Source organism: Phasianus colchicus, chromosome 25, assembly GCF_987193195.1.
Source record: "Phasianus colchicus chromosome 25, bPhaCol1.hap1.1, whole genome shotgun sequence".
NCBI classification, from domain to species: Eukaryota; Metazoa; Chordata; class Aves; order Galliformes; family Phasianidae; genus Phasianus; species Phasianus colchicus.
The window spans coordinates 3,760,144-3,786,002 of NC_143460.1; the positions used below are offsets into that span (position 1 = coordinate 3,760,144).

Genomic DNA, 25,859 nt, shown 5'->3' on the forward strand with positions numbered 1-25,859 from the left:
ACAGAACATCATCCCTACAAATGAAGGCTTGGTGCATGCTGAACACACAGTCAGACAAGGGCTGTAACCTTACAGGCTGAGGTGAGGAAGGGAAGCAGGGAAATTTAACCTCAAAGCAAGGAGAGCTGGAAGAAAGAAAGAAATATCTTACTTCTGTAATTACATCTACTGGGTGTAACAGAAACGTGAGATTACAAAAAGGCTTTGGTGCACTGCAAATCTTTGCTGAGGGCCACAATCAGCCTGTTAGAAAGGGGTTGCCAATTTTGCCCAAGAACTCTCCTCATCCTAGATGACCAATTAAACCAAAATTAGCTCTTGCCTTCTGTTATTCACAGACTTCACTTTGAAGCATTACATTTAGCTTTTCCTCCTAGGTGGCCAAACACACTTTTTGCAACAAAACCACTTCTATTGATTTAAGGACTGGGGAAAAAAAGGGTGAGTGCATATTTTAATGGCTCCCCTCCACGCACTCAGCCTTTATGCAAAGTCACAACCTAACATACTGCTGCCTCACTCTTGAATTTTACTAGAAATCTTCATAGAAGAGGAGCACGACAACTCTGTTCTTCCTTAATTAGCTGCCACTGCCCTGTGGAAACAGCAGAAGGTTTGCTGATTTGGGTTAATTAGCTCACCTCTTCGTTTTCTATCTTCAGTGTGGATAACCTGGACTGCAGCTGCTGGCACCTCTGCACCAATTCACTCTGCACTGGCTGCTGGGCACACAGCTGGGACTCCTGGAAGGAAAGCAGCACTGATTGCAGGAAAAAACCACCATCAACAATAGTTTAATTACTTCATTATTATTAACACCCCCCCCCAAAACGCCTCATCTTAAACCTTTATCAGCTGCCAACTTCAATCAGCGAAAAGCTTTCTACCAAATTTCAGTCCGCTTCTCCATTGTCCCAAAGTTAATGAGAAAGAGAGAGGATAATTAACTAGAAAAAATTAGCTGGTTTAAGCGGTGTGAAATAGTTCTATCTTCTGAAAGCCTGGAAGTGCTTTATCACAGCAGTTGGGCTGCATCACACCCCAAAACCCCCAGGAGAAGCAGGAGGGCTTGTATGCATCACACCACGAATTGGGTTCTGTGAGCAGAGCATCCCAGGCACGACAGGCACAGGGCACACAAAAGGCATGCTGCATCATCAACCCAGGGGAGCTTATAAAGAAAAGAACTGGTCAGACACCTGTGGAAAATGCCAGAACTGTGGGTTGCCTTGTGCTGTTAATAATTAGTCTGACATTATGGCAAACGTTGCTCTGGCTGTATGTTATTATTTTTAAAGGCAATACAATTAGAGTCTTATTAATGCATGTAAACAATCGGACAGTTAATCTGGCACGAGCAGGACCACTTCTGCATCTATCACATCCATTTGGCCTCCAGAAGGACTGTGATAAATGATGCTGTCAACGCGAGCTGGTAGCAGTGACAGTGTGCAGGCTGTTCTTCTTCTTCCTCCTGTCTCACAGCATATTCCCAATGCATGGGAAAACCAAGAAGGTCATTTGCAGTCTGAGGGACTCCCTTCTGAAGGCTCCTCCTCATCTCTGCCTTAAGCAGTGACTGCATTTGTTGGAACAAAAGATGAGGCAAGAGACCTTCCCCTGCAGTTTTTATTGACTATTCAAGAGAAGAATCTAGAACTCTAATTGACCTAAAGTAATATATGGTACATGTGTTCCTATTTATGTTTCTGAGCTGCTTTCAGCTGATGTGATTTAAACAGCTCCCAGCCACGTACCTGCAATCTTGATAAACCTGCAAAGAGAGATTTTCATTGCCAAAAATGAAAATCCTTTGGCTGCCTCGTCTCACAGCAAACACGCACAGAGCACCATTATAAACTGCTTCTGCTCTGATTTTACACACCCACACGTCCCAGAAAACAGCATTTACACCTTTTCTCTGCCTTCCTTTCTGAGGTATTTGTAGGTCTCTGGAAATCAGGCTGGGTCACAGAGATAGATGCTGATCACTGCCTGGCTGCGAAGCTTAAAGTTATGGGATTACTGACACAGACAGAAAAATAATAGTAGTAATTAAAAGCAGACAAACGTTGCTTGTGGGAAACCACCACTCCGTTTCAAAGGTCTCTGCAGACACATCACCTGCTACAAAGGGATTCGTGAGACCAGAAGCTCAACCCAGTTTTACTCAAATTGGAGAAGGTGGGAAGGCATCCAGGAGATGGCCATCTCACTCCTCTGGGAGCCCCATGGCGCAACACTTATTTAAAAGCATTATAAAAGCTGCTTTATCTACCCAGCAGGCTGACTGATACCTTGGCAGCACATGCCCAGGTATTATGCTTTCATCTTTTAACCCACATAAGTTATCTCCTTTCATCTTCTTAAGAATGCCACCAGCAAAACTAAAAAAGCAGCTCCATGAATCGCCAGAGATGAGATCACCCAACACATCAACAGAAGCCAGCTTATGGAGCGCAGAACGAGGATTTCTTTCAGATCACACTTCAGATCTCTAACTTCAGAGCCTGTCTCAGGGTGCAGGAATTAGCAGCAGCCTGAAGAATAGGTTAATGTAGACGGAAAACATGTTTTTAGTACTATATTTAATTAAGCACTTCAGGAGCTGTAACAATGCAGAAGTGAGGATTGCTTGCATTCAGGCATCCGTCCCATCACTTCTTATCTCCCTTTTGCAAGGCTCCCCTCTGCCTCCCAAAAATAGAGGCCAACAGGTGGCCTTCCAATGTCTCCATCTATCAAAGATGAAGGAAAAAGACAGACAGAGCTGAAGCAGCAACACAAACTGACCATGTCACCCATATGGGGCTGAAACTCAAACTTCATGGGCGGACAGAAGACGTTGTTGTACATCTCCATCAGGCGCTGCTTATCACTGTTGGCATCCAGGTTCTCAACAGCATTTTCAATGGCATCCAGGCCCTCATGCTTTGACTGCTCCAGGTTTAGCTCAGCAGACAAGAATGTCCTGAGAGCTCTGTTGAGGCTAGCGTGGTATCCCAGGTCACAACACTGCTGGAAAAAAGCACACAATTCCATAAGTGAATAAGTGAAGACAATCTGAAACTGAAGTTAAAACGTGTTTGAGGCTGTAAGTCATAGAAGCAGCTGATAAACCGTGGTTATTTTATCACTTTCTGAGGACCAGAGCTGTCTCCCAGCCCACGGATCACAGAAGCATCCTGACTCGAGGTCTGGAGTTGTCCCCACACCGATCTTTGAGCCCATAATCCCACAGAAATTTCTACTTAGTGTTACAGTTTTCCTCCAAAACAAGCACATCTCAAAGGATTTTAACAGTAGGAGAGTTCTCATGGAGCACCACAGACCCCATTTTATCCTGCTTAGAAAAAGAGCACCCTAGAAGTGGTACATCCCAAGGTACAACAGTCCTTTCTTCTAATTCTTTCCTTCCAGCCCCACTGAGAGCACCCCAAAGCCCTTCAGTAAACTTATTCTCAACAAAAGGAAAACAACGCACTGAAATACTACAGGGAAAAAAAAAAAAAAACACAAAACAACAAAGCACAGGATTTGCATCACCTGCAAAGGATCAACCTGCATCTAAATTATTCCACCCAGGATACAGAAAACTGCTCATCTCGGTGTACTTCAGGGAACAAGAACACAACCTGCACGATCACAGGCAGAAAGAAGAGAGCCCTGCAAAAGCCAGCAGTGGCTGGCAGGGCTGACTTCATTGCTGGGGTGAAACAAGAGCAAAAATGCTCAAGCAGAGAGCGGTCACGGTCAAGAATTTCCTGGCCACTGCTGACATGAGGATGATGTCAGTGGAAGACAATCGAGCAGCTTCATCTCCACCACGACTGCACAGCCAAGTATTCACGTATTGTAAGGGAGAAAGGAGCTTTTCATGAAAAAGCCCAGACTTTTTTAAGGCATCTAATAAAGTGAGTGAGAAAGGAGTTCCACCTTCTTGGAATTACAAGCAAGATTACGCACGCTAGGAGAATATCCAAAAAGAAAGAAAGAAAGAAAGAGACCATCTGCTTGATTGCTGCGCTGCTCTGTAAGCAAAATTCAGATGAAATCTCCTCCTCACCCATCATTTGGGTCTCATCACTGTCATTGTGCATAAATGCGGGGAGGAAAAAAGAGGAAAAAAAGGAAGGGGTGGAGGGAGAGAAGGGAGCCACTGACTGGGGGCCCATCCCCTGCTTTTTCTGATCTGCCACCAGCAGTGCCTGGCTCCTGTGCCAACCAGCTGCAGCAGTCACAGGGCCTTGCAAAAAGAGCAGCACTTACAGTTAGACTGGAGGCAGATAATTAAAGGACGCTGCACTCCATCAGAAACAACAGAAAACAGCCCGAAAAGATGCTTGAATGAGAATTTGCACGTGCTGGGGAGAAGCAGCCGTTCAAAAAGCCCCTTTCTCTGGCACACACGTGTGATTCTGCCATTCCTGCAGCAGTTCAGAGAGCCAACCCATGAGAAGCCAATGTGCACCATATAAGAATGGGCTCAGAGCACGCAGCAGCAGCCCGTCCTTCCTGCAAGCAGAGCAGAGCTGCTCAGAGGAACAGAGTTAATATTTCATGGCCCACCTCACAGAGCAGCAGGGCCACATTAAGATGCCAAAGGGTTTTAGCTTTATTTTATTGAAGCTTGTGACAGGGAACGTTTTTCAGCCCACTCCCTCACTTTGCTGTTTCTCAAAGTCCAGCACACCCTGTTTATGGACGTGTCTGCCTTGCCATCTCTCTGCTGGGTTACATAAATGTTTGATGGAATCATCCTCCGAGGAAATCAATTTTTTATAAGAATTTAATGATAACTCATTCACATTCACTTCCCAACATGACAGCTGATTAACCCTTCTCCAGTCAGAGGCTTTCAAAAACCTGAAAGCAGAAGAGTCGAGGAGAGAGTTAAGAGCCCTCTGTCTTAAAGCTCCACCTGCATTTAGAAGGGGGGAAAAAGGAAATCCGTGAGCAAACAGCATAAAATCAGCTTCAGGACTCGTACATCCCATGCATTTTAAAAGACATTCTGTCCCAGTGACCCCTCCAGAAACAGGAGGTATTTGTTAATACCTCCTCCCCATTACTGTAATGTTTCATTAGCATCAAAGAAGTGCTTCTCTCCCCAAAGTCGGGAGATTCAGAGCTCTGCCAGCTTACTGCTTTTAACTCACACTGAAGAAGCAATGTGCTGTTATCCTTCCGTGAGCACAGGTTTGTGCTGTGCAAACACGATGAGTTTAAAGCCATTTGGCCTAACGGAATTTATTTGTAACTTTGAAGATTGCTTTTCTATTATACTTGAAGCTGCGGTATCAAACGATTAGATCAAGGAGAAGAATTAAGAGCTGACTTAAAAAAAAAACACCATATTTTTATTTCAGTCAGGTGCTTCTGATAAACATCACTGGCTCTCATTGTCAATTTTCAGCCCTTCAGATCAAAGCATTAGTAAATCCATATTCACTGTGTCTTAGCAATGAGATACCTGGGAGCACAGGAGATGCAATTCAGTTACATTCCATATCTTCCCATGCCTTCTGTAAACGTAGCAGATAATGCTTTTCTTTTACAGATTCTGAGAGCTTGTGATGCTCTGTTAAGGAGGGGGGGGTTAACAGGGACACAGAGCTGCTCTGAGCCACAGCAGCTGCTGTCGAGGAGCAGTGACAGATCAGTGCACTGCAGTGTGGGTTCTGGTCCTGCACCACTGCCTGCAGTGCCCCAGGGATGGCTGAGAGCACCCAGCAAAAGGAGCACTTCCAACAAAGCTGGGTAACCCATATCTGCCAACAAACTACTTCAGATCTCAGGTCTGGGTTAAAATTTGGCTGGGGGGTTGATGAAATCCAAACCAATTCCTTCCTACATGATCCATGAAAACACACCAAGAGCAGGCTGGTAGAAGGCAACTGCATCAGGCACATCTGCAATATCTGGGGAAGGATTTAGAGAGAACATTTCCAAAACAAACATTACAAAACATGATATTTTGAAATAACAGCGTTTCTCAAAGCTGTTAACACAGACAGGCCTGTCCTCCAAAAGAGGGATTTAAAAAAAACCAATCTAGCTAATAAGTGCCCATGTGTACCTTGTATGATTTCACAGTCAGCTGAGTTGGTGGATGATACACACTGCTAGGTGCTGTGCAGCTGGCTGGTTAACAGCATCAGTGACCTTTACTGCCTCTAACAAGACATTTCTGCCAGTTATCCACCCACCTACAAAGAAAGCTCCCTCTACAACAGTGTTCTGAACAGGGACTGCAGTGGGCTGTGCCTGGTGGACAGAGGAAGACCCAGCAGAAGTCACAGACACGACACATTCAGTGCATTTGGTCCTCCAGCTGTGCTGAAGCGGAACAGTTGTGTGTTTGTAAGAAATGCTGGGATTCCTAACTGGCTTTCAAGGGTTTTCAAAGAGGAGAGATTTATTTTCTTGCTGTGCATCTTACCAAGAGCAGAACTAAGGCCCATGGAATGCTGAGGGCTTTCACTTGGCTCCAGAGCAAAGTCTGGGGGCAGCTGGGGAATGAGTTCCTCTCACACCATCCAGAACTGCTCTGACAATGCTCTCCATGGACAGGAGGAACACATCAGGCTCCTGGTGGATGAGGGTATCAGAGAATGGAAGCTCTGAATGGCACGGCCATCCCTCTCTGTCAGACATGCTACCAAAGCAATCGTTTGAAACGGGTGGAATTTTTCAGAAACAAGCTCAAATCACTTTTAGGAAATGCTCCTGCCCTCCATTTCCTTCACCAGCTGCCATACTGATTTTTACAGTTAACACTCTCCTTTTTTTCTACAAGCCACACTTTTGAGCTGAGGGTTTGCTTAAAATAGCAAGCAAGTGTCACAGCAAAACCACTTCATTTTAACTAAGCGACTTTTTCTTCTACACATTTCAATGCCAGGTGTGTCGTGCAAGAAGCTTCTATCCGTGTAACAGACTGATCCAAACACCTAAGAAAAGCTCACTTAACAGATAAATGATTGGTTATCGTGGCTGTTACTGCCATCACTCCACAGCTGTAGGGATGTTGCCAGCTGTGTATATACAGCGTTGAAGGAGGAGAGGCAACACATGAGGGTTAACAGTGATGATATTCAGCATAAGCACCCGAGCAGCAGCACTTACATCAATGAGATCAGACAGGTCATGGATGTAATACTTGAAGACAGACGCATTCGTTGCTTCCAGGGCCAGCAGATATTCATTTCTTGCCTTAATAGCCTTCAGCCTATTTTCTGTGTACTTCGCTTGGCGCTGGAAGAGAAACCAACAACAGTGTTGTAAAAAAAAGAGGCGCAGCAGCAACAGGAGCATTCTTAGTAACACCAAAGCAGAGCGAGGACGCCGAGCAGATCTCACCCTGCTCACACGTTGCTGTTGTTCACTTGGGCTGCACCCAACTCAATCCCAAAATAACGCCTTCTGCTGCCTCGAATCTCAGTGCTGAGCTGCCCACCTGCAAAGCACCTGCTCTGCCTGCAAGCCACCTCACGAGCACGTGCCTCCCTGTACACAGGTCAGGCATTAAGCTGGCACGAGCATCAAACAAAAGAGACAGCCCAAAATCTTTGTACACAACGCGCTCATCGTGGCTTCCAAGCAAGCAGCTGTTTCTTTCATACTCTGAGCCTGTTTTAACGTTTGGGATGTGCCTGCAGAACCTGGGATAATACAAACGGACATTCAGCTATCCTAAATAAATGTGATGCTAGCTTTTGCCTTTCGTCAATCTAACACTGAGAATTTGTAGAGAAACAACTTGCATATTCACACCACAAACGAGGGAGCTCATAACCCCCTGTGCTGAGCTACTACAAAAGTCTCCTCCTCACACTTCACACAAGCAATGCAGAAGTACCTTTTCCTTCATTTTCTCTATTTTCTTGACAGAGCTCCGTCGGACGTGTTTTTCTTCAAATTTGACATTGGAAGTTGAGTCGGGGGAGCGCGGCGTCTGCTTTTCCTCTTGTTTCACTGACTTCCCAATCTGCTTTTCTTCTTGCTTCTCTGCCTCTTTCAGTTTGCTCTGAGCACTGATGCTGTCAGCGTTGTACATGTGGTAGGTTTTCATAACCTGCAAAGGATGATACACAAGAGTTGCAGTGCATCACGTTGGATTTGCTCAGGAAGAAGCAGGCTTAGCTAACCAGCACAAGTAACCAGGCATCCTGCCTTCCACTGATCTGCACAGCCAAGCATCAGGGCAGAATGGTTTACATCTAACTGGAAAGCATCACAAGCAATGAAGGAGGAAGAAATCCTCAGAAAGAAGTTATGTGCCACAACACAAGAACGTTTGTTGAATGTGGTCAAAAGGACAAGTTCCTTTAATGTAATTACATTGTGATAGCTGGCCATTTTGTTTAATTAATGGCCAAGTATCACACTTGGCCAGCAACCAGCAGGTCAGATCTGGCTGCTGACTGGGAGTTGGAAGTGTGTAAACTGGCAGAATAATGGGGGAAATTTTGCATCTCAACAAAGACGTGGAAGTGTGGCTCTCAGCACAAATCCAAAATCAAAGTGGATTATTCTGCAGCTGCTGCTTTGTTTAATTTTGGCATGCGCCTTCTTGTACAATCCAATAACCCCCCCCCCCAAAAAAAAAGGCTAAATTCAGCCTCCTTACTATTCAAAGAGAATTACATGCCAAGGCTCACAAAGTGATGGCTTTTCATCACCAGGTAGGGGCTCCAAAGGGATGTTATCAGTCATTCCTCAGGGTGAATCAGTCATTTAAACATCACAGGTCTCGAGGAACTGTATGCAAATCTACAGCCTGAACATAACTGCTGCAAAAGCAACTCAAGGTTCAACTTGTTTAAATCTGATTTGATATGAAAAAGCACTTCTAGCCTTATCTAATGACAATATTAATAAAAGAGTGCAGTTCTTTTGCTCACGGAGACCTGGAGCTCCCACTGCACAGACAACTTCTCTCACAGCTCTTTTATTTATGTATTAAATGAACAGGTCTAGATAAAAGACTCCCCAAAACAAAAACAAAACGCCCTTGTTTCAAAGGATATTCACATCCAGTTTTGCATGAAGAAAGCAGAACTAAACCAAAAGGGCACAACACACAGACTGGCAGTTTTATCCATCGTTACAAAGCCATTCATTTCACATATGGACAGCAAAATGAGCAGCTCTAATTTTGATTGCATGCCCCCAAACTGCACGGCTGCATAAACACACCCCAAAATCCCAGCTCTAATAAATGCCCACGTGCAAATAGTTTCAGATGAAAACCCATTTATAACTATTCCACCTCAGCCTGAACTGCAGCACAGCTCCCCATCAGTAGGATGCACGCTCCATCTCCACGCAGCAATCAGCAAAGGTTCTCACACACAAAGAGACATTGTATTTAAACATGAAAGAGACTGTGAATGCAGCCAGTATTAAAGAGAGACTTTCTGAATAATTTACACACACACACTTTCAGCTACTGCATACGCTTGGACTATAAAGCAGGCATTTATCATAACAGATGCAAAGCACTTTCTTTTCCTCTGTCACTACAAGTGGAGCTGGCAGAAAGCAAGGGAAGCAGAGGCATGCAGTCCAGTTTTACTGCTTCCATCTTGCTGATGGGGCCACGTTGGCAGCCCCAGGCCTGGCAGGGGGTCTTAGCATCTCAACCCTGCCTCCAGGGTCAGCAGCGTGGGACAGCTGAGAGAGACAACTCAAAATACAGAGTGCTGCTACCTGTATGTTTGTATTGTTGTGGACATCCATTTTGCTGCTGGTCCTTCAGATATCCAGCAGAACAAGAGATGAGTTTGTGGAAGTGTTCCTGCCAGTACCACTAAGAGCAGCCCCAGAAGCCAGTAGGTATTGAGTCCAGCAGGAAATCTTGTAATGCAATCAACCTAAGTGGCCAACGTGGCACACAGAGGTGATCTTTTCCTACTTCTTAATGCCTTGTTCCCCCCCAAGGCAATATTTTGTTTTGATACTGGAATGAAACAATTCTCTTCTATTTGTTTTGTTGATATGGGCAATTCCAAGAATGCTCCCCTTCATGTTCTAGCTTTGATATTAATACAGAATTTCATCACAAGGTGATATGAGCTGACCTGGGAAATATCCCTGGGTCTTCTTTTGAAGGAATGAGGAAAAGAACACAGATCTCAGCATAATGACCCAACGTGTCATTAATGAGGCATGTGAGTAATAAAACCACGAGTAGGTTCTGCTTTTACAACAACTCGCTCACTAACAGCTACCAAAAGGAACAAATTTAATCAAAACAGCAGCCTCCTCCATTCATCTGTGTGAGAGGAGCAGTCCCCAAGCAGTGTGTGAACTTTCATAAACACATCCCCTCTCCTTCCCAGGGTAAATGCCTTCCATGGTGTCTCCAATGGATGCACTGAGAAGCAAAACACACAGATGGAGATTATAACTCTAAAGGGAGCTGTGCTGCTGAACGAGCTGAGGAACAAACCAATACAGCAGGCTCCTCACTGCTGAACTGTCTGCTGTCCTTTGTATGCTCATTTCCAGATGCAGACTGCTCAAAACTGCTGTGCTGACCCAATTCAGCAACCTGACCTGAACGAAGATTTCAGTGCATTTGAAAATAATTCAGAATGCATCTTCGTAAAAGCAGAGCTCAGGTGGCTGTGTGTGAAGGTGGGATCTTTGGGAAGCAAAGCCAACACTGCCAGAGCTGAAGCAACACGAAGACAGACTGAAAACTGAGATTGATGGCACTGGTGTACACTGCTGCCTCCAAGCACAAGGACTGCAGGAACTTATCAGCACTGGTGCTCAGGCTGTGCTCTAACAGTAGGCTGGGAAAAGCCCAACACTTCTTCCTTCTGTCTGAAAAGATGCCAAGAAGTCAGTTGGATTTACCGTGTAGAGTTCATTCAGGACCTTTATCAAGTCTTCCTGGAGCTGCAATCCCACTTCCTTACTCTGCAACGAGAACAGAGAAATGAAAGTTAATTGGAGAAGGTGGCAGAAAGGCAGAGGAAGCAAGCTCTACATCTACAGATAATCTAGGCTCAATTAAGTGCTACCACTTATACTGGCAAATCCAGCAGCTGCTCAGCCCAGAGCCACTTATTTGGTCCAACTGCACAAACAGTAAACTGAAACATTGCACAGGGATGGCCAGGAGAACCTCACAGCACAGAGGCAGGGAAATGTTTTGATAACACATCATCACGAGCCTGGAAATACCTGGATTTTCTGATCTTTGCAGGATGAAGTAAGATAACACAGGACAGCTTGGTATGCACTGGAATATGAAAGCTCAAGAAACAAAAGCATCCAAATTTAGAGATGCATCCAGGAGGGAAACCTTACTGCAGTGTCTGCCAGCTGCTGCTTGATGTAAGATGCAAGCACAGCTAGAAAAATCAACAGATCTATTCCCCTGATTTAAGAGGGCAACAGACACTCCTGGAATACTGAAATGGAAGCAGCAAGTCTGGCACAGGAACGGAGATGGAGGTGCACAGCAGTGCTGTGAGATGCTCCGATCCAACTGGAGTTTGTTCTGACTCTATTTGAAAGCCTAAACGAGCCCTCAATCTATTTCTGAGCACAGCATTAATGTCAAATACATCTATTTTTTAAAACTACAGTGAGCACAATACCATTTAGCCATAGCAATATACATCACCCTGTCCCAGGGGCACTTGCATTAGCGAGCTGTGCAGTATAGCCTTAGGTTTAACAGCTCCAACCCCTTCCCTTTGCTGCAACAATAGAAAAAACTGCAGGTGGACACAAGGGGCTGTCAAACCACCATCCAAACCACCCTGCAGCCAAGCCTCGGATTTTAAAGTATATATTTAACTTATTTAACTTCCCTGCGAGGCAACAAGCAGCCAATGCTTCTGCGTCGCAGTTGGAGGCAACTGCTGCACAAAGGGCAAACGTTCAGCTGCAGTTAAATACAAGAGGAACAGATTTCTGGTTTTCTAACACAGATCAGTGATACGCCCAAAGGCTCGCCCCTGTGATTAGCAGAGGATGGCACCTCTGTATGCAAAGCCCTCTTTGAAGAGGCACTCCTGCACACAGCACAGCCTGCATGCAAAGAAGGGCGAAGCTGCTTCCCTAACGACTTCAATGGCACTCCTAAGCTTTCTTCATTAGAGATGGGATTTCAGGCTAAAAATCTCTGTCGTTTGCATTCTGCAGAAGGGAAGGTGATGCACAGAGGGCTTTGGGAGAGGGAAAGCCCACCTGTAAGGCTCTGTGATGCCTGCCATGAGGAACAGATAACTCAGGGCACGCAGACACATCTCTATGCATTGGAAGCAAACCAACCCAGCCATTGAGGGACTCAGCCACCCCAGTGCTCAGGATGCACTGCCCCAAGCCAGGAGGAGCCTCAGCAGGGATCAGCCACGAAACAGCCCCACACATGCAGCCCCAGCTGTGCCATCTTTAACATTTTAAAATCTGCCTGCAGTTTAATAGCTCTCATCATTCCGAGGTGCAGGAAGGACAAAAGCACACTGAATTCCACTTCCTTGGAGGTTTTATTAATGAAAGGCATCCGGAGCAGCTACTGGAGGAAATAGGGAGAGAGCAGATGTCTCTTCACACCAATAGAACCATTCAGAAGAAACACAGATAGGTTCAAACAATCTAATAGCTGCATTTTATCCATGCTTTCCAATTAATTAGAAAGCACAACTGCATCTACTGCCAGTTACTAAAACAGCAATTTTCACATTATCACCACTGCCCACAAAGGCAGTATTTGCCCGATTGCACCTCCGTGCTCCACAGCTTTTAGGCACACAGTATTTGCTGGGTTAAGCAAATTTGATAGGTTCAAGATGATTTATGCCCCCTGACTGAGGGAAAGATTAAGAGACGTGATGCAAACAGACAAACCCACACTTAACCCGTACTTCTGGCTATGATAGCAAGATGGCATTAAAGCATGTGAAAAAATACAGCAAAAAAAAAGCAAAAAGATTATATAATGTGAAATAACCCATCTTTGCACGGGCAGCAGCCCAAGTGGGAGCCTGAGTGCTTGGTGCTCCTGCATGCTCCATCCTCACACACTGAGACCTGCTGCAGGCGACCTGATGTCCTGCTGGGAAGACAAGCATCCTTTTCCTGACTCTTCAATTTAAGGGGGGTGGGAAAAAAAAAAAGGAGAAGCAGACGAATCCCACAACCTTACAGAGATGCTGTAACCATTCCTGCATTCCTTCCATCCCTGACCGCAGACAGAAGTTGAAGCTGCTGCTCATTGCTCTGCCTTTGTCTCAGCACTGGTGATGGATGGAAGGGATGAGCTGGGCTCACCTGCCCCGAGCTCAGTGCTTGTCACACAGAAGGAGCTTTTCAGCAGCATGCTGCGTTCACTGCACTGCCTGAGCTGCCTTGGTTGGACCCGCTGCCCTCCTCTCACCATCTCTTCTCAGCCCATTTGCTCCTTTCTCACATAAAAACTGCTCGTTCATTCCACAAACTGCTGAAGCATCAATTATGCGAGGTGGAATAAAATGAATATTTTAATGCACGCTCAGGTTGGAGACGAAAGGAAGAAGCGTAGGAGCCAAACTGTCAAAACACAAAACTCTCTGCGTTTCCAAATGAGCTCTCAAGAAAGAAAACTGCTGCACTTCCAGACTGGAAAAAGCCTTTCATTGAGCTGAAGGTAGGAGATCACAGGTGGCACATAAACGAGAGCTAAGCCACGAGCACTTAATGTTCCTCAACACAGATTCCAGCTGCTGAGGCAGCAAGGCTGAAGGTTACCAGCAGCACAGCCAAGTTGCTAAGCAAGGTGATGGCAGCAGCTGCTGCCCAGGAGCATCAGCCTCCACCAGTGGGGTGCTGCTTGCAAGCTGCCTCTCTCAAACTGCTTTTGCAGCCCCAAAGCTGCCCCAAGTGTGCACACACACACACACACACCCGTGCACATACATCCATGCACACACACTCCTTTGTGTGCTAGGGCCGGGATTCCCAGCACACCATGCCAGCCCCTGAAGGCCTCTTTGTCCATCCCTCCTCCCCTCTAATTTAAGCAAGATGTTTTTGGGATTGACTGCAGCACAGCCTGGCTGTTCCGCATTCCACCCAACATTAACAACTTCAGCTCCCAAGCATTTCATAGAGGGGGGGGGGGGATGATAAACAGGAGAGCTTGGGATTGCTGTCAGTGCTTCATGCCCTGCATCTCAGCAGCTCCAGATCTGAGAGGAGATGGGATGGCTGCAGAAGCAGCACGCTGTGAAGCTCACGGATGCTTTCTGAAGCACACCAAGGGCTGTGATAACACTTATCTCATGCCTTGCACTGAGTGCTGCTGGCCCAGCAGCCAAACCCACGTGCACCCACAGAGCCGTCCTCTCACACGCTGCTTCTCACACCTCTCAGAGCAGAGAAATGCAGCGTGCATTGGTAGGGCAGTAGCATTAAGTGCTCCAATGTTTTTTAAATTAGCAGTGGGAGTAGGGAGGTAAGCCTCGCTGAGAGCCGTGATGAGATTTGCAGAGCATGGAGAGGAACAAAAGGAATCCTACGTTGACATCACAGTCAGGGCATTTATACCCCAGTTAACATCTACTCATAAAGTTTGTTAACAAGCAGGCATGCCAGGTAGGACTGTCCAAGATCATACAGGTAGCACTTCTAACAAAAGCTCAGAACCCTAATTAGAGTCCCTTTTTTTCCCCAACAGGCCTTGAATTCAATTGCACGCAGCAATAAATATGATTTACCACCTTCATGTTTCCCCCTAAGCAGAAGACCAACCAGCTGTATGGTATAAGAGCATCCCTTACCAGCATCACACTCAGCTCACAGGGCTGCACACTCAGCATTGCTCGCAACCAATCCAAACCTATGCAAGTCCAATGCAGTTTCTTGCACAACTTTTATGGACACAGCGCTCAGCTGTGACCCCACTGAAGGGGAATTCTGCAAAGATTTCTTCTTCTCCAGTGTCAAACACTCAGGAATTTTGAAAAGCTTAGAAAATGAGATCTGAGCAATACAACACACGCACATATTTGGAGCAACAGATCATCAGCTTCTCCTTTAATGATCCATTATGCACTGGTCAGTCTCGTTTAAATTACAGCCGTATTATCGAGTTCTCTCCACCATTTCACCACTGATTTGTTTCACCACTATGTCAGGAATAAGGAATTTCTCCCACACAGCGTACAACACTGCACTTGGAAAAAGCCATTCCGACATCAAACCCCATCACACCGCTGCCTGCTGCCTCCCACCACACTCTGGCTTGAAGCAATCACTTCCCAACACCCCCACCACCCCTTTTTCTCCCTTTTATTTTTTTCCTGCAGTATTTGGTGCTGATGCTTCAGGCGCTCTGTTCCAACAAACCAAGCCATTTTCTGGCTGAGAGAACTCATTCTTGCTACGAAGCCAGCAGCACTCTCAGTCAAGGGAGCTGCATGGGAAACGGGCTGCAGAAGGTGAGCAGAGCCACCAGCAAGGAGGGAAGTCCTGCAAAACACTGCATGTGATCTTCTGTCATTCTGCTCGCTTGTAACGCTCCTCACAACAGCTCCGTGCTGCCTGCATGCCCCGAATCCTCTTCTCAAGTGCTGTGATGCAACCCCTAGGAAAAACCTGCAGGGATCAATCAGGGGGATGACCCAGAGCAAGGGCTGCTACCTCTGGCCTGGCTGAGCTGCGTGCAAAACGCAGGCAGGTTGTCACAACAGGCATCAGAAACACATAGGAGATGAGGAACAAAAGGCAAGAGCGTAAGGAGCCAAACGAAGCACGCTGCTCGTCCATTCCAGATGCAGAAGTGATGCTTTCAACTGCAGCACATCCATCACACCGTGCAACAGGCTCTGCTCTTTCCACCCCAACCCCAGGGGTGGATCCAGGTGGAGGGGTCACTCCTCAGCTCCAAAGCAGAGGCACGCAGCACAGGTACCAGCACACACGTGGCTGCACTCCTCCTCCCCTCTCTGCTGCAGAAGCACGCAGGTAGGAAGGCAGAGAGCAGAGAAATCAAAGCACATCACTTTGCACCTCTGCACTCTGAGCTGGGAAAACAGCAGCAGCTCCATGCTACCTCCTTGGCCAGAACCACATAACCACTCCACCTGATATCTGCAAGGATCTGCACTGTAACATTTCCCCCTTCCACCCCTCCCTTGGCACAAAACCCAATTCCTCCTTGCCACCAACAGATGCCCCCATAGCTGCATGCAGTCACACGTGCTTTCCTCACTTCACAACTCTGCCCTTCAGTGCCAGCTTTATTCACAGCATTTGTGATTTACCTTTCCACACTGGTCGTGAAGAATACTTTTAGATACACCCAGTGCCTTTTCCATAGGCTTCATTTTTTCCCCCACGTGCAATGTATTTTTAAATGCTTCATATTCCAGTACCAATGCAGCAAACGAGACGCAGTGCAGCTGAAAGTAGGTCAGCTGAAGCAAGGACCCCTTCGGAGAATTAATAATTCCTCTTCCTGATTACTGCAAGGCTTTCCACCGACTCACTGTAGGTTTTTCATTTCACATCAAACGCTGTGCAGGGCGCTGGAGATAAACTGATTTTTTCCACAATTAAAGGTATTAAGCGGGAAGCAAATTTCAAAGAGTCGTTTTTGCTTTCTTCTCGTTGGGCTTTCTCCCCCTAAATATCCTTAGAGGACGGCAGCATGCAGGAATGCTACGCTGCCATTGCACATCCATAGGGGCAGCAGCCCTCAGGGAGAACAGCAGGGTGGCTTTTGGGTGGGTAAGCTGAAAAAAACCCATTCAGATTTCAGATACTGAAAGTGAGACCTCCACAGCCCTCATTTTAAGGATAGGGTTTTGCTAAATTGGAACAAAAGCTTTCAAGTTTGCTTCTTGGGAAACCTCAAAGCAACAACAGAGAGAGGGATTGGAGGTGACAGACGGAAGGGACTGCTTCTCAAAGGCACAGCATACGCAGCATCACACCAAAGGATCCATCTGTAGGACAAACTGACAGCCACAGCACGACCTGAAGGGCTGCTCCATGCAGAGGGATGGAGGGCTGAGCTCAAGGGGCAGCAAAAAGGCAGAAATGGGAATCAGCCTAAAGGGAAGAACACTTGGAACAGGTAATTAAGGTGGGTAAGCAGAAAGGAATCAAAGCAGTGCTCCCTACAAAAACTGAGCAGACTCAGGAGTGGGCAAAGCAATGGGGCCAACCTCAGAGTGCTGCCAGCTCCCAGGATGGGGAAAGGTAATGGGATGGCAGCACCCTGCCTTAAAATCCCTCTGCCTTCCCGCAGTGCAGCAGTTTGCTCTCAGGGCACTTCCACCAGCTGCTCCTGGTTTTATTTGCACACAAGCACGGTTATTTAATTCACCATTTCTCCTCCTTTCCCTTGGTCACAAGCACAGACTGCACCAAGCTGTGCCCAACCAGCAGCCCAGCACTGAAACACGAAAGCATTTCCTCACTAAGACACCAACACAACACACACAAAGGAGCACAGTGTTACAAGAAGCCCTGACGTTTTGACTCCCAGTGCAACACAAACCACACTTGCTGCTTCCCCACACCTCCACTGCCCATCAGAAGCCATTCCCTCCCAGCACAGCCCTTATCACACCCAGCCAGGCCCCTGCAGCCTCAGGGCTGTGTTACAACTGCACTTATATCCCATAAAAGCTCACTGCTTCTGACAGCACAGCAACGCTCAGGAGTTCAGCAACAAAAGGATCTCAAGTGCATCCTTCTCAGACCATGCATCCCTCCATGCTCACCTGCTTTATCCCAGCATGATACCAAGTGCTGAGCCTGAAAAGCCTTCAATTATAAACAGCCCAAGAAAAAGATCTCATACCTCAGCATTTTATTGCAAGCACTCTCTGCAAACCAAGATCCTGATACCACCATCTCCTCTGCAGTTCGTAGCACTCACAACCCAGAGTGCAAACAGATCCTAAACGTCATTCACTGCTGCTCCTGCAAGCAGCCTGACACACAAATCCTCTTATAAAATTATTTTCCAAACAGATGTAACAAACCCTTCGCTCCAGACTTCCAGATGCCAGGAGTCCCATCACAGCATTTCCAGACACAGCCAGGCAGTGCCTCATGCCAGGTCGTGAAAACAAGATTTGTGTGAAGTTCACTACCCAAAATAACATCTGCAGGTTTACTATTAGTGTGACATAACACAGCAGCATTACCAACAACAACAAGGACCTCTCAGCAGCAACATCAGGAAAGCCCAGCTTACCCTGCAGACAAGCACTGCTGGAAAGAGCTGAGGACACAGAGCTGGCTGCACAGGCTGCAATTTGATGGGGAGCTCCTAGCTTGCCTTGCACAGCTTCCCAGGAAGGTCTGCAGCACTGCACAGAGCTGTTCTTCCTCACTGTTGGCCCCTGGAAGCAGTGAAATTGCTTCTGATAAATTCTTTGTGATACCAGGCCAAGCGCTGCTAGGAATATCAGTAATGATATATAAGAAAAAGTTAACTCAGCTGGCAATAGACTCTCTGGATACAGAATACTCCTTGCCTGGAAGCAGCCTTCTCCCAGGAGATGCTCTCCTCTCGGAGGTCAGCCCTTAAATGAGCCCTGGGAGGTGGGACCCAGTGCCCACCCCTTCCAGTCAACATGGGAAGCACAGGGAATTGCTTGCACCTGTGCCTCCTGAGCCAGCCAGCCTTCAGCAGGTGCTCAATCATCAGTTCAGGCTGTGATAGCAGTTCTCTTACACCTGTGCAGCTTCTGTATCAATTAAATGCTTCAAGGCTGTCATAAGCTGCTCCATTCCCTGAGCTGCTGCATCCTGCACTGATCTCTTCTCCCTCCACAAATGAACATAATTGGTCTCAGGATTAAAAAATAAGGGGAGATGCTAAAGGGACAGGGAGGAAAATGTTTTGAGATGCTAAAGGGACAGGGAGGAAAATGTTTTGAGATGCTTTCATCAACACAGTTCTAACTTCCATTCAGGCCAGCCTGGTTTCTATCCTCCTTCCTAACCTTAACAGCCCAAAACACGTACCAAATTTCTCTATTTATCAGCTGCTACCTTATCCCACTGCGTGACTGCAGGTAAGAAAGGCTGCAGTTTTTGGTTTTTAAGCACCCAGCACAGGTGGAAGAGCAATGCAATACTGCTTTGGCCTGCAGCCAGACAAGGAGCTGGAATTCAGCCACAAGTGCCCTTTGTTTGCAGAGCTTCCCCTCCGTCTACAAGGAAGAAACCCAAGTGGTGTTGGTGGTTGTTGACTGTTTTTTCCCCCCCCTGTTAGAGTCCTGCTCAAACCACACCAAGATGAGGTAAAACCCTGCTTTATGCAGGGGCTGAAAATTAAGCTGCAAGCTTCCAGCCAGACTGCAGTGGTGTCCATTTCCATGCATGTCCTTACGAGGCCCTTTCTGAACCACCTTGCTCAGCAAGCACAGCCCCTGCTGAAATTCAGAGCAGAGATTACTTATCCTTTGCAAGGATTAGTGGAATTGAAGAGTGGCTGCCATTCAGTAATCCTATGTAAGTATCTAATCAACCATAATGTAATTACCAGAAAGTTTTAAAAGGCCAAAAAGGCCTTAGTGTGACGTTGCTTGAAAAAGAGAAGGTTCCACCCCTACTTGGAGGATGTTTAAAAAAAAATTCTAGGAAAAACAGAATGCAACACTTCAGTATCAGTAATCTCTTGTAATCACAGTCTTTTGCTAGTCATTAAAACCATTAAAACCTCGAGGAACATGCACAGCAATGGCAATGAAGGCAGGAACTCTCCTTAGCACTGCTATGGCAGAAATAACTCACCCAGAGCACAATGCATTGCAGGGGTGGGCAGTGGGGAGAGAGAAATTGCTCTCCAAGTTCAAACTGCAATGCTCTCAATGTGCCAACCAACAGATGGTAAAATCACTGACAAATCTCTACACAGCCCACGCATAACTATTTAATAGAGTTTCAAAGCCTCCATATCACGTTTCTCCAACAGGAAGAACAGATTCTTAATAGAAGAATACACCCACAGTGTCCCACCTTCCTGCTCCAGGTGGAGCTCAAGGGGAGAGAAAGGGGTAAATGCCAACAAAAGGGACCTCCGTTACATTTTCCCCTTTTCTGGAGGAGGACAAGACATCCTTGTGTTATTTAGAATGGTTGGAGCTCTCCCCAGTTTTACTTTTGCTTTTCTACTCCAATACCAATTTATCTTCGGAGGATTGTATTGGATAATTTTAGAGGAAAAAGAATCATTTCAGAACAGCTGATCTTGATGCTTTGTTCCCTTTCCTTAAATAAAAAGGTGGAAACTTGGAATATTCATTTTTCTTTAAAGGAAGCTTCGAAGCACACAGCAAACTGCAAGCAGGCTGAGAGGAAAAACACAGCCCACGTTCACTCAAACCTCAATCCTAAAATTCTAGGATGAGAAAACAATTAATCAGTGACAAGTCAAATGCAGTTATCCCCCAAACCAGGCGTTAGGTACAAAGAACAACAAGGAGATGGGCCAGATCATCTCCCATTGTGCATTTTGGAAGGGTCCAACAACAAAGACATGCAGCACTCAGTTACCTTCTTGAACAGGCGCCCAGAATCTTCGCTGACCTGGACAAAACGTGGGATGATGTTGTTGAGATAGATATCACTTAGGGTGGTGTGATCCCTGCTCTCTCGCTTCACTTGATTTAAGAGGAGGTTCCAGCAATTGACTGGTGAGAGCACGTTCTGATCCTTCCTAGAGAGGATGCAAAATAGAAACAAGAATTGGATAGAGCTTCACCTGAAGGAGACAAAACGGTTGTTAATGATGCTCTGTATCTCTACACCCCAGGAACATGGCTGCAGCGTGTGTGGATTTGATGAGGGAGGTGGGAGCAAAGAAAACAGCTCTGGCACACACGCAGAATGAGCCCTCCATCACACACAGCTTGGCTTTTCCCCCCAACAAACTGCTTGGGCAAGTGCAAGACACAGGATGCCAAATGCACGCTCTGGTTTTTTCTTTTGGATCCAAGAACTTGAGCACAAATTGCAAAGCCCAAGGCACAGTGATGGCTATGGAGCCTGACAGCGGGGTCTGCAATGCTGCCAGACCTCTGTGCCTCACCACGGGCAAAAGACTTCAAGCACACAGTCAGCTCAATAGCATCTGCATAGGAAACAAAATGCTATGTCTTGTGTAAAAGCAGTTCTGTGCAAGAATCTGCATCCGTCCTGAATGAAAGAGAAATCAGTGCTCATCCCACAAGCTGCACACTCCCATCTCCGAGCTTTCTCAACCTTATGGCTGATTCCCTGCACATCCTGCAAACACACAACACAAAGGGCCAGGGGGAAGCAGGAGAATTGACATGGATCAAGCCAACAAACACTTGGACACCTTTGCCCAGGTGGCTGAGAAGGCCAATGGCATCCAATGGCTTGGATCAGGAATGGAGATGTGAGCAGGACCAGGGAAGTCATCCTGCCCTGTACTCAGCACTGGTGAGACCTCACCAATTCCTCTCACCTCGAGTGCTGTGTTCAGTTTTGGGCACCTCAGTACAAAAAGGACATGGAGGTGCTGCAGCAGGTCCAAAGAAGGGCAGCAAGGATGGGGAAAAGCTTGGAGAATATGGCCTATGGGGAGAGACTGAAGGAACTGGGGCTGTTTGGTCTGGGGAAGAGGAGGCTGAGGGGAGACATTGCTGCTCTCTCAAATACCTGAAAGGTGACTGCAATGAGAGCAGGAGCCACAGCAGCCCTTCACAGCCCTTCTCATGACATCAGTGTTTGGAGCTGCAGTGCAACACGGATAATTTTAGAGGAAAAAGAGCAGTTTCCAAACAGCTGATTTTGATGCTTGGTTTCTTTCCCTTAAAAAATGAAAAGCTCGGGAAACAACTGCAGCTCATCAGGGCTTGGCACATGTGAGTTTGTGTGTATATAACGGATTCTGGGCTTTCGGTTCTGGTGTTTTGAATAAAAACATAGAAAGTAAAATGTGAGAAGGCAGAGATTTCATTTAGACAATATTTGCCTTTGTACTTCAGTGTCGCGCATCGCAGATACTGCTGACATGGGCAAAAGCAGATGGAGCGATCAAAATGCAGAACTGTACAAGGTTGAAACTGCCAGATGTTAAGCTCTATAAATCAAGTACTTGCCCTCAGATCTCCTGCAATCAGTGTCTGCAGCATACTGTTTGTTTTGTTAATATGCCAAGGAGCTAATTAGCAATTGCAAGACCAGGCGACTGGCAGTGTGAATGCAGCAAGCTGCAGCCAGCCCTGGAAGGGCACAGAGGGGCTGACTCCATCTGAAATGCAGGCTGAGGGCTTCCACCACGACAGGGAGCTGAGCATGCTCCAATTAAGCAAAGGGTTTTGTTTGTTTGTTTGTTTCCATTTTTGATTTTTTAATTTTAGGTGAGCCAAGAAACAACACCTGACTTCCTTCCAATACAAATAGGGCTGAAGGAGGTCCTCAGCAGGATGAGGTCCCAATGGAGCAGTGCTGGAGTGAGGTGCAATGTGCCAACACAGAGCCACTGCCTCTGCAGCAGTGCTGATGGCAGAAGACAGGAGGCAAGCTGAACAGGAGAGGATTGCAAAGGATTGTCAAGAGGAGCACGTAGGGAAGAGATGCAGCAGTTGGGTTGGCTGCACAGCACTACAGATATACTCTGCACGCTGATTTAATATCTGCCTTCAAAGCTGGAAGAGCTACATAAAACATCCGTGACTCAAAAGCCAAAAGGAGGGATGGGAATGAAGCTTAGGAATAAGAAGAAAGGACTCCTCATAGCTGGTTCTACTGCAGCCATTCCAAATCCCATCTCAAAGCCCCAAGCAGCCCGCTGCTGCTTCACCAGCTCCTAGGAGTGAAGCAGCCCAAAGCTCATCCACGCAGCCTCTGCACCACTGTACCAGATGTCAGCCCACAAACACTCAGCTCTTTTCAGCCCCAATGACCCCCGTGGCATTTTCCCCTCCTCTCTCTCTGAATTTTCACAGCCCATACAGCAAACCTTGGAAGCCTCACCACGCGCTTTGGAGGATCCCAGCTACAACCACAGCCAAGAGAGCCTGCAGGGCAACAGCCTGCTCACAGCACCTCGTTTTCCAAACAAAACCAAAGTACAAAATGAGAAGCAGGAAAGATGCAATAGTTAAGCAACCAATTCCCAACTGCCCAAGCTGCTCCACCACAACACCCAAAGCCATCCGAATGCAGCGCATAGCACGGATACCACCAGCCCATGAAAAGTATGGTGAGCAAAACTGCTGGTGTCTCCTGGCGCCGGATAGGTTGTTGACACACTGCGTGTGGTTAAACATGAAAGGCAGTCCTGCAGGAAGGAGCAGTCACAAACCCCACATGATTCTCATTTGCAAATGGGATCGTCACCTCCAGGTCTGCGCTGGAAGGGATGCGCCCCAACCCCACGTAACCATCACCCTGTGCTCCGTGAGGTTTTCCCTTTCCAATTCCTTTCATTTCCTGGTGCCTGTTGGTTTCGTTAACCCCTGTTGGATAAGAGCAGCTCCTTTCTGTGCAGCTTGCTTCGCTGTTAAGCTTTTAGAGGAAGCGAGGTGCAACTTCCCCCGATGACTGGGCAGCACAACGCTGTCACCCTGGCAAAAGGGAGACAAAGGAAGGCCAGAAGACAAGCTGTGCAGGAACAGAACAAAAGGAAAGTTACTTGTTTCAGCTGTTATGGTTACTTGTTTCAGGGCTTCCAAATAGCCCTAAGGACTACACGCACTTCAACTGTTAAACCACCCCTAAACACTGCGCTTTCTGGGGAGGAACACGGCAACAGTTTTCACAACACAGAGCAGAAGTTATACAACTGTTTACAACAGGCCCTTTTCTATCATAACCACAAGCAGATGGCAGAGAAGCCATTTGTGATTTCCATTAACCATTTCCATTCTCAAAGGAGCTGGCAGAGAGATTCTGCTCCCAGCTCCAGGGCACTGCAGGAGGGGTGAGGAAGGAAACAGAGCAGCAGTGATGGTTGGGTACAACCAACAGTGATGGCCTGGAGCTGCTGAGCAGTAAAAACCAAACCTCAGGAGCTGGATACCAACTTCTCAAAGTGATTTTGCACTCAGTCGACTCCAGGTTCCCCTGCAACAGGAGGGAGATGCCAGCATCCAGGTTCACCTCAAGCGCTGTTTATACAGCTTAAAGATCGTGTGATGATAACGAATCCAGAGTTTATTTAGGTTAGCCTTAATTGCAGCAGATCACAGCGATTGGGGGGTGTTTGGGAACAGGAAGAGGAAGCTGTGCACAGATTTTTAAGGAACCACAAAGTATGAAGCCCTGTGGTTTTCGAGCGTTATCTCGATCGAGTCCTGGGCAACTTCCACTTCAAAGGCTTCGGTCGGTCTCGAAAGATCAGAAGGGAAGATTGAGTCCAAGTATCTGAAAGTTCTTAATTAAATTACTGATTCATACGAGGAACTCACAGACGATCAGAGATTTATCTGCTCTAAGGCAGTGACACTGGCTCAGCACTGCATGGTAAACCCATTCAGGGTAAGAGCAGGAAAAAAACCATCTGAACGAGCAGTTCCTCCCAACCCAAAAAGAAGAAAAAAGTCCACCCACAACCCAGCAATGGGAATACCACGCATCCACGTGGAGCACGGGAAGGAGGATGAGTCAGAGGCAAATGAACTTATTACAAGCAGAGAAAGAAATGCTGAAATTAACATCACCCTGCCACATCAGCGGCGTCAGACTGCGGGTTTGGGGGGCAAATCCCCTGGCAATGCTGGGTGCCAGCACTGAACAAAGAGCAGCCCTGAGGGTGTCGCAGCCAGGGGAAGGACCACGACTCACCCTGCAGAGCAGAAGACATCGGGAAGCTCTCCTGAACGTCTGACAGTGCCATTGTAGCAATACTGACAAGTGCCTCTCAATAGCAGCAAAATGATTTCAAGCACAAAGAAAGCAAGCTGCTGGCACCTCGGTGCCAATACAACCCTCTGCCCCAGGGTGAAATACTTGAAAGATTCAGAATAAGTGCTCCAGGCTCATCATATCAAAAGGAATCCCAGGTCAGAACAGCATACAGCGTATTTATCTATTACAGCAATGCTGCAGGAGCCCACCCAATGCAAGTGCTTTTGGTGATCCCTCCCTCACCACCTGCATCATCTCTCCTTTAAAGAAACCACTGCCGCTCTCAAGAAAAGCAAAGTCCTCTGCAAAGTGCTGACACACATCAACTCTTAATTTCCCCTTCAAGTCTTCCTGACGCTGCTCAGCATTAGCCGCAAATTTGGAGCATTTCAGGCACACGCTGCTCCCTGCCCCTCACTTCCAAAAGATTCCAGTTATGAACATCTGTTGTTTACAAGTGCTAAGCCTGAAGGTTGCCAGACTTATTCTGCATCTTCGACTTCAAGGCAAAGGCTGCCAGAAAGCCATCTGAATCACGCTGGGATATCCTGGACATTCTGCTCTCCAGCTGACAATTGATTGCTACTTGGTATCCTACTTGCAAGGACTGCCCTGATTTAAAACACGGCCTTAAAATAGCACTGCCTTTTTTTTGGGTTTTTTTTTTTTTTTTTCCCTTTAAATTTTTCCCTTGAAAAAGACTCACTGAAGATCTGCTGTGGTTTTCACATTAACTGCTATTCCAAAAGGCAAAGGTCTGTAGGACAGAGCCAGGCAATGGAAGCATCAGGGGCTCAGTGCAGGGCAGACACATCTGTGCCACCAGAAGGGACCCCAGGACCCCCAGGGGACCCCCAGGAGCTCCCATAAACAGCCACACAGTGGGCTGCTGGTTCAAGAGATATTTAAGGAGTGATGACTTCCAACCTCAGAGCAACAAGCTCCTTTAACAATAGGAGTCGGAAGAATTGGGCTGGAAAATGCATTTCCTCCCCCTCCAGTCCTTACAG

The 25,859-nt window shown here is 46.9% G+C and overlaps 1 protein-coding gene across 5 annotated transcripts in view; it reads right to left on the reverse strand.

Annotated features, from left to right (window-relative positions):
- SRGAP2 (SLIT-ROBO Rho GTPase activating protein 2) overlaps nt 1-25,859 on the reverse strand; it is an 81,880-nt gene that overhangs the window by 29,549 nt on the left and 26,472 nt on the right. For 4 of the 5 annotated variants that reach the window (XM_031606003.2, XM_090124685.1, XM_090124687.1 and 1 more), the window contains 6 exons: nt 20,524-20,686; nt 10,870-10,932; nt 7,862-8,077; nt 7,129-7,257; nt 2,794-3,018; nt 642-743 (listed from right to left, as the gene is read on the reverse strand). In XM_031606003.2, the coding sequence (XP_031461863.1) occupies nt 642-743; nt 2,794-3,018; nt 7,129-7,257; nt 7,862-8,077; nt 10,870-10,932; nt 20,524-20,686 (898 nt within the window). The remainder of the gene's footprint in view (nt 1-641; nt 744-2,793; nt 3,019-7,128; nt 7,258-7,861; nt 8,078-10,869; nt 10,933-20,523; nt 20,687-25,859) is intronic. The other variant, XM_031606004.2, reaches the window with a different exon arrangement.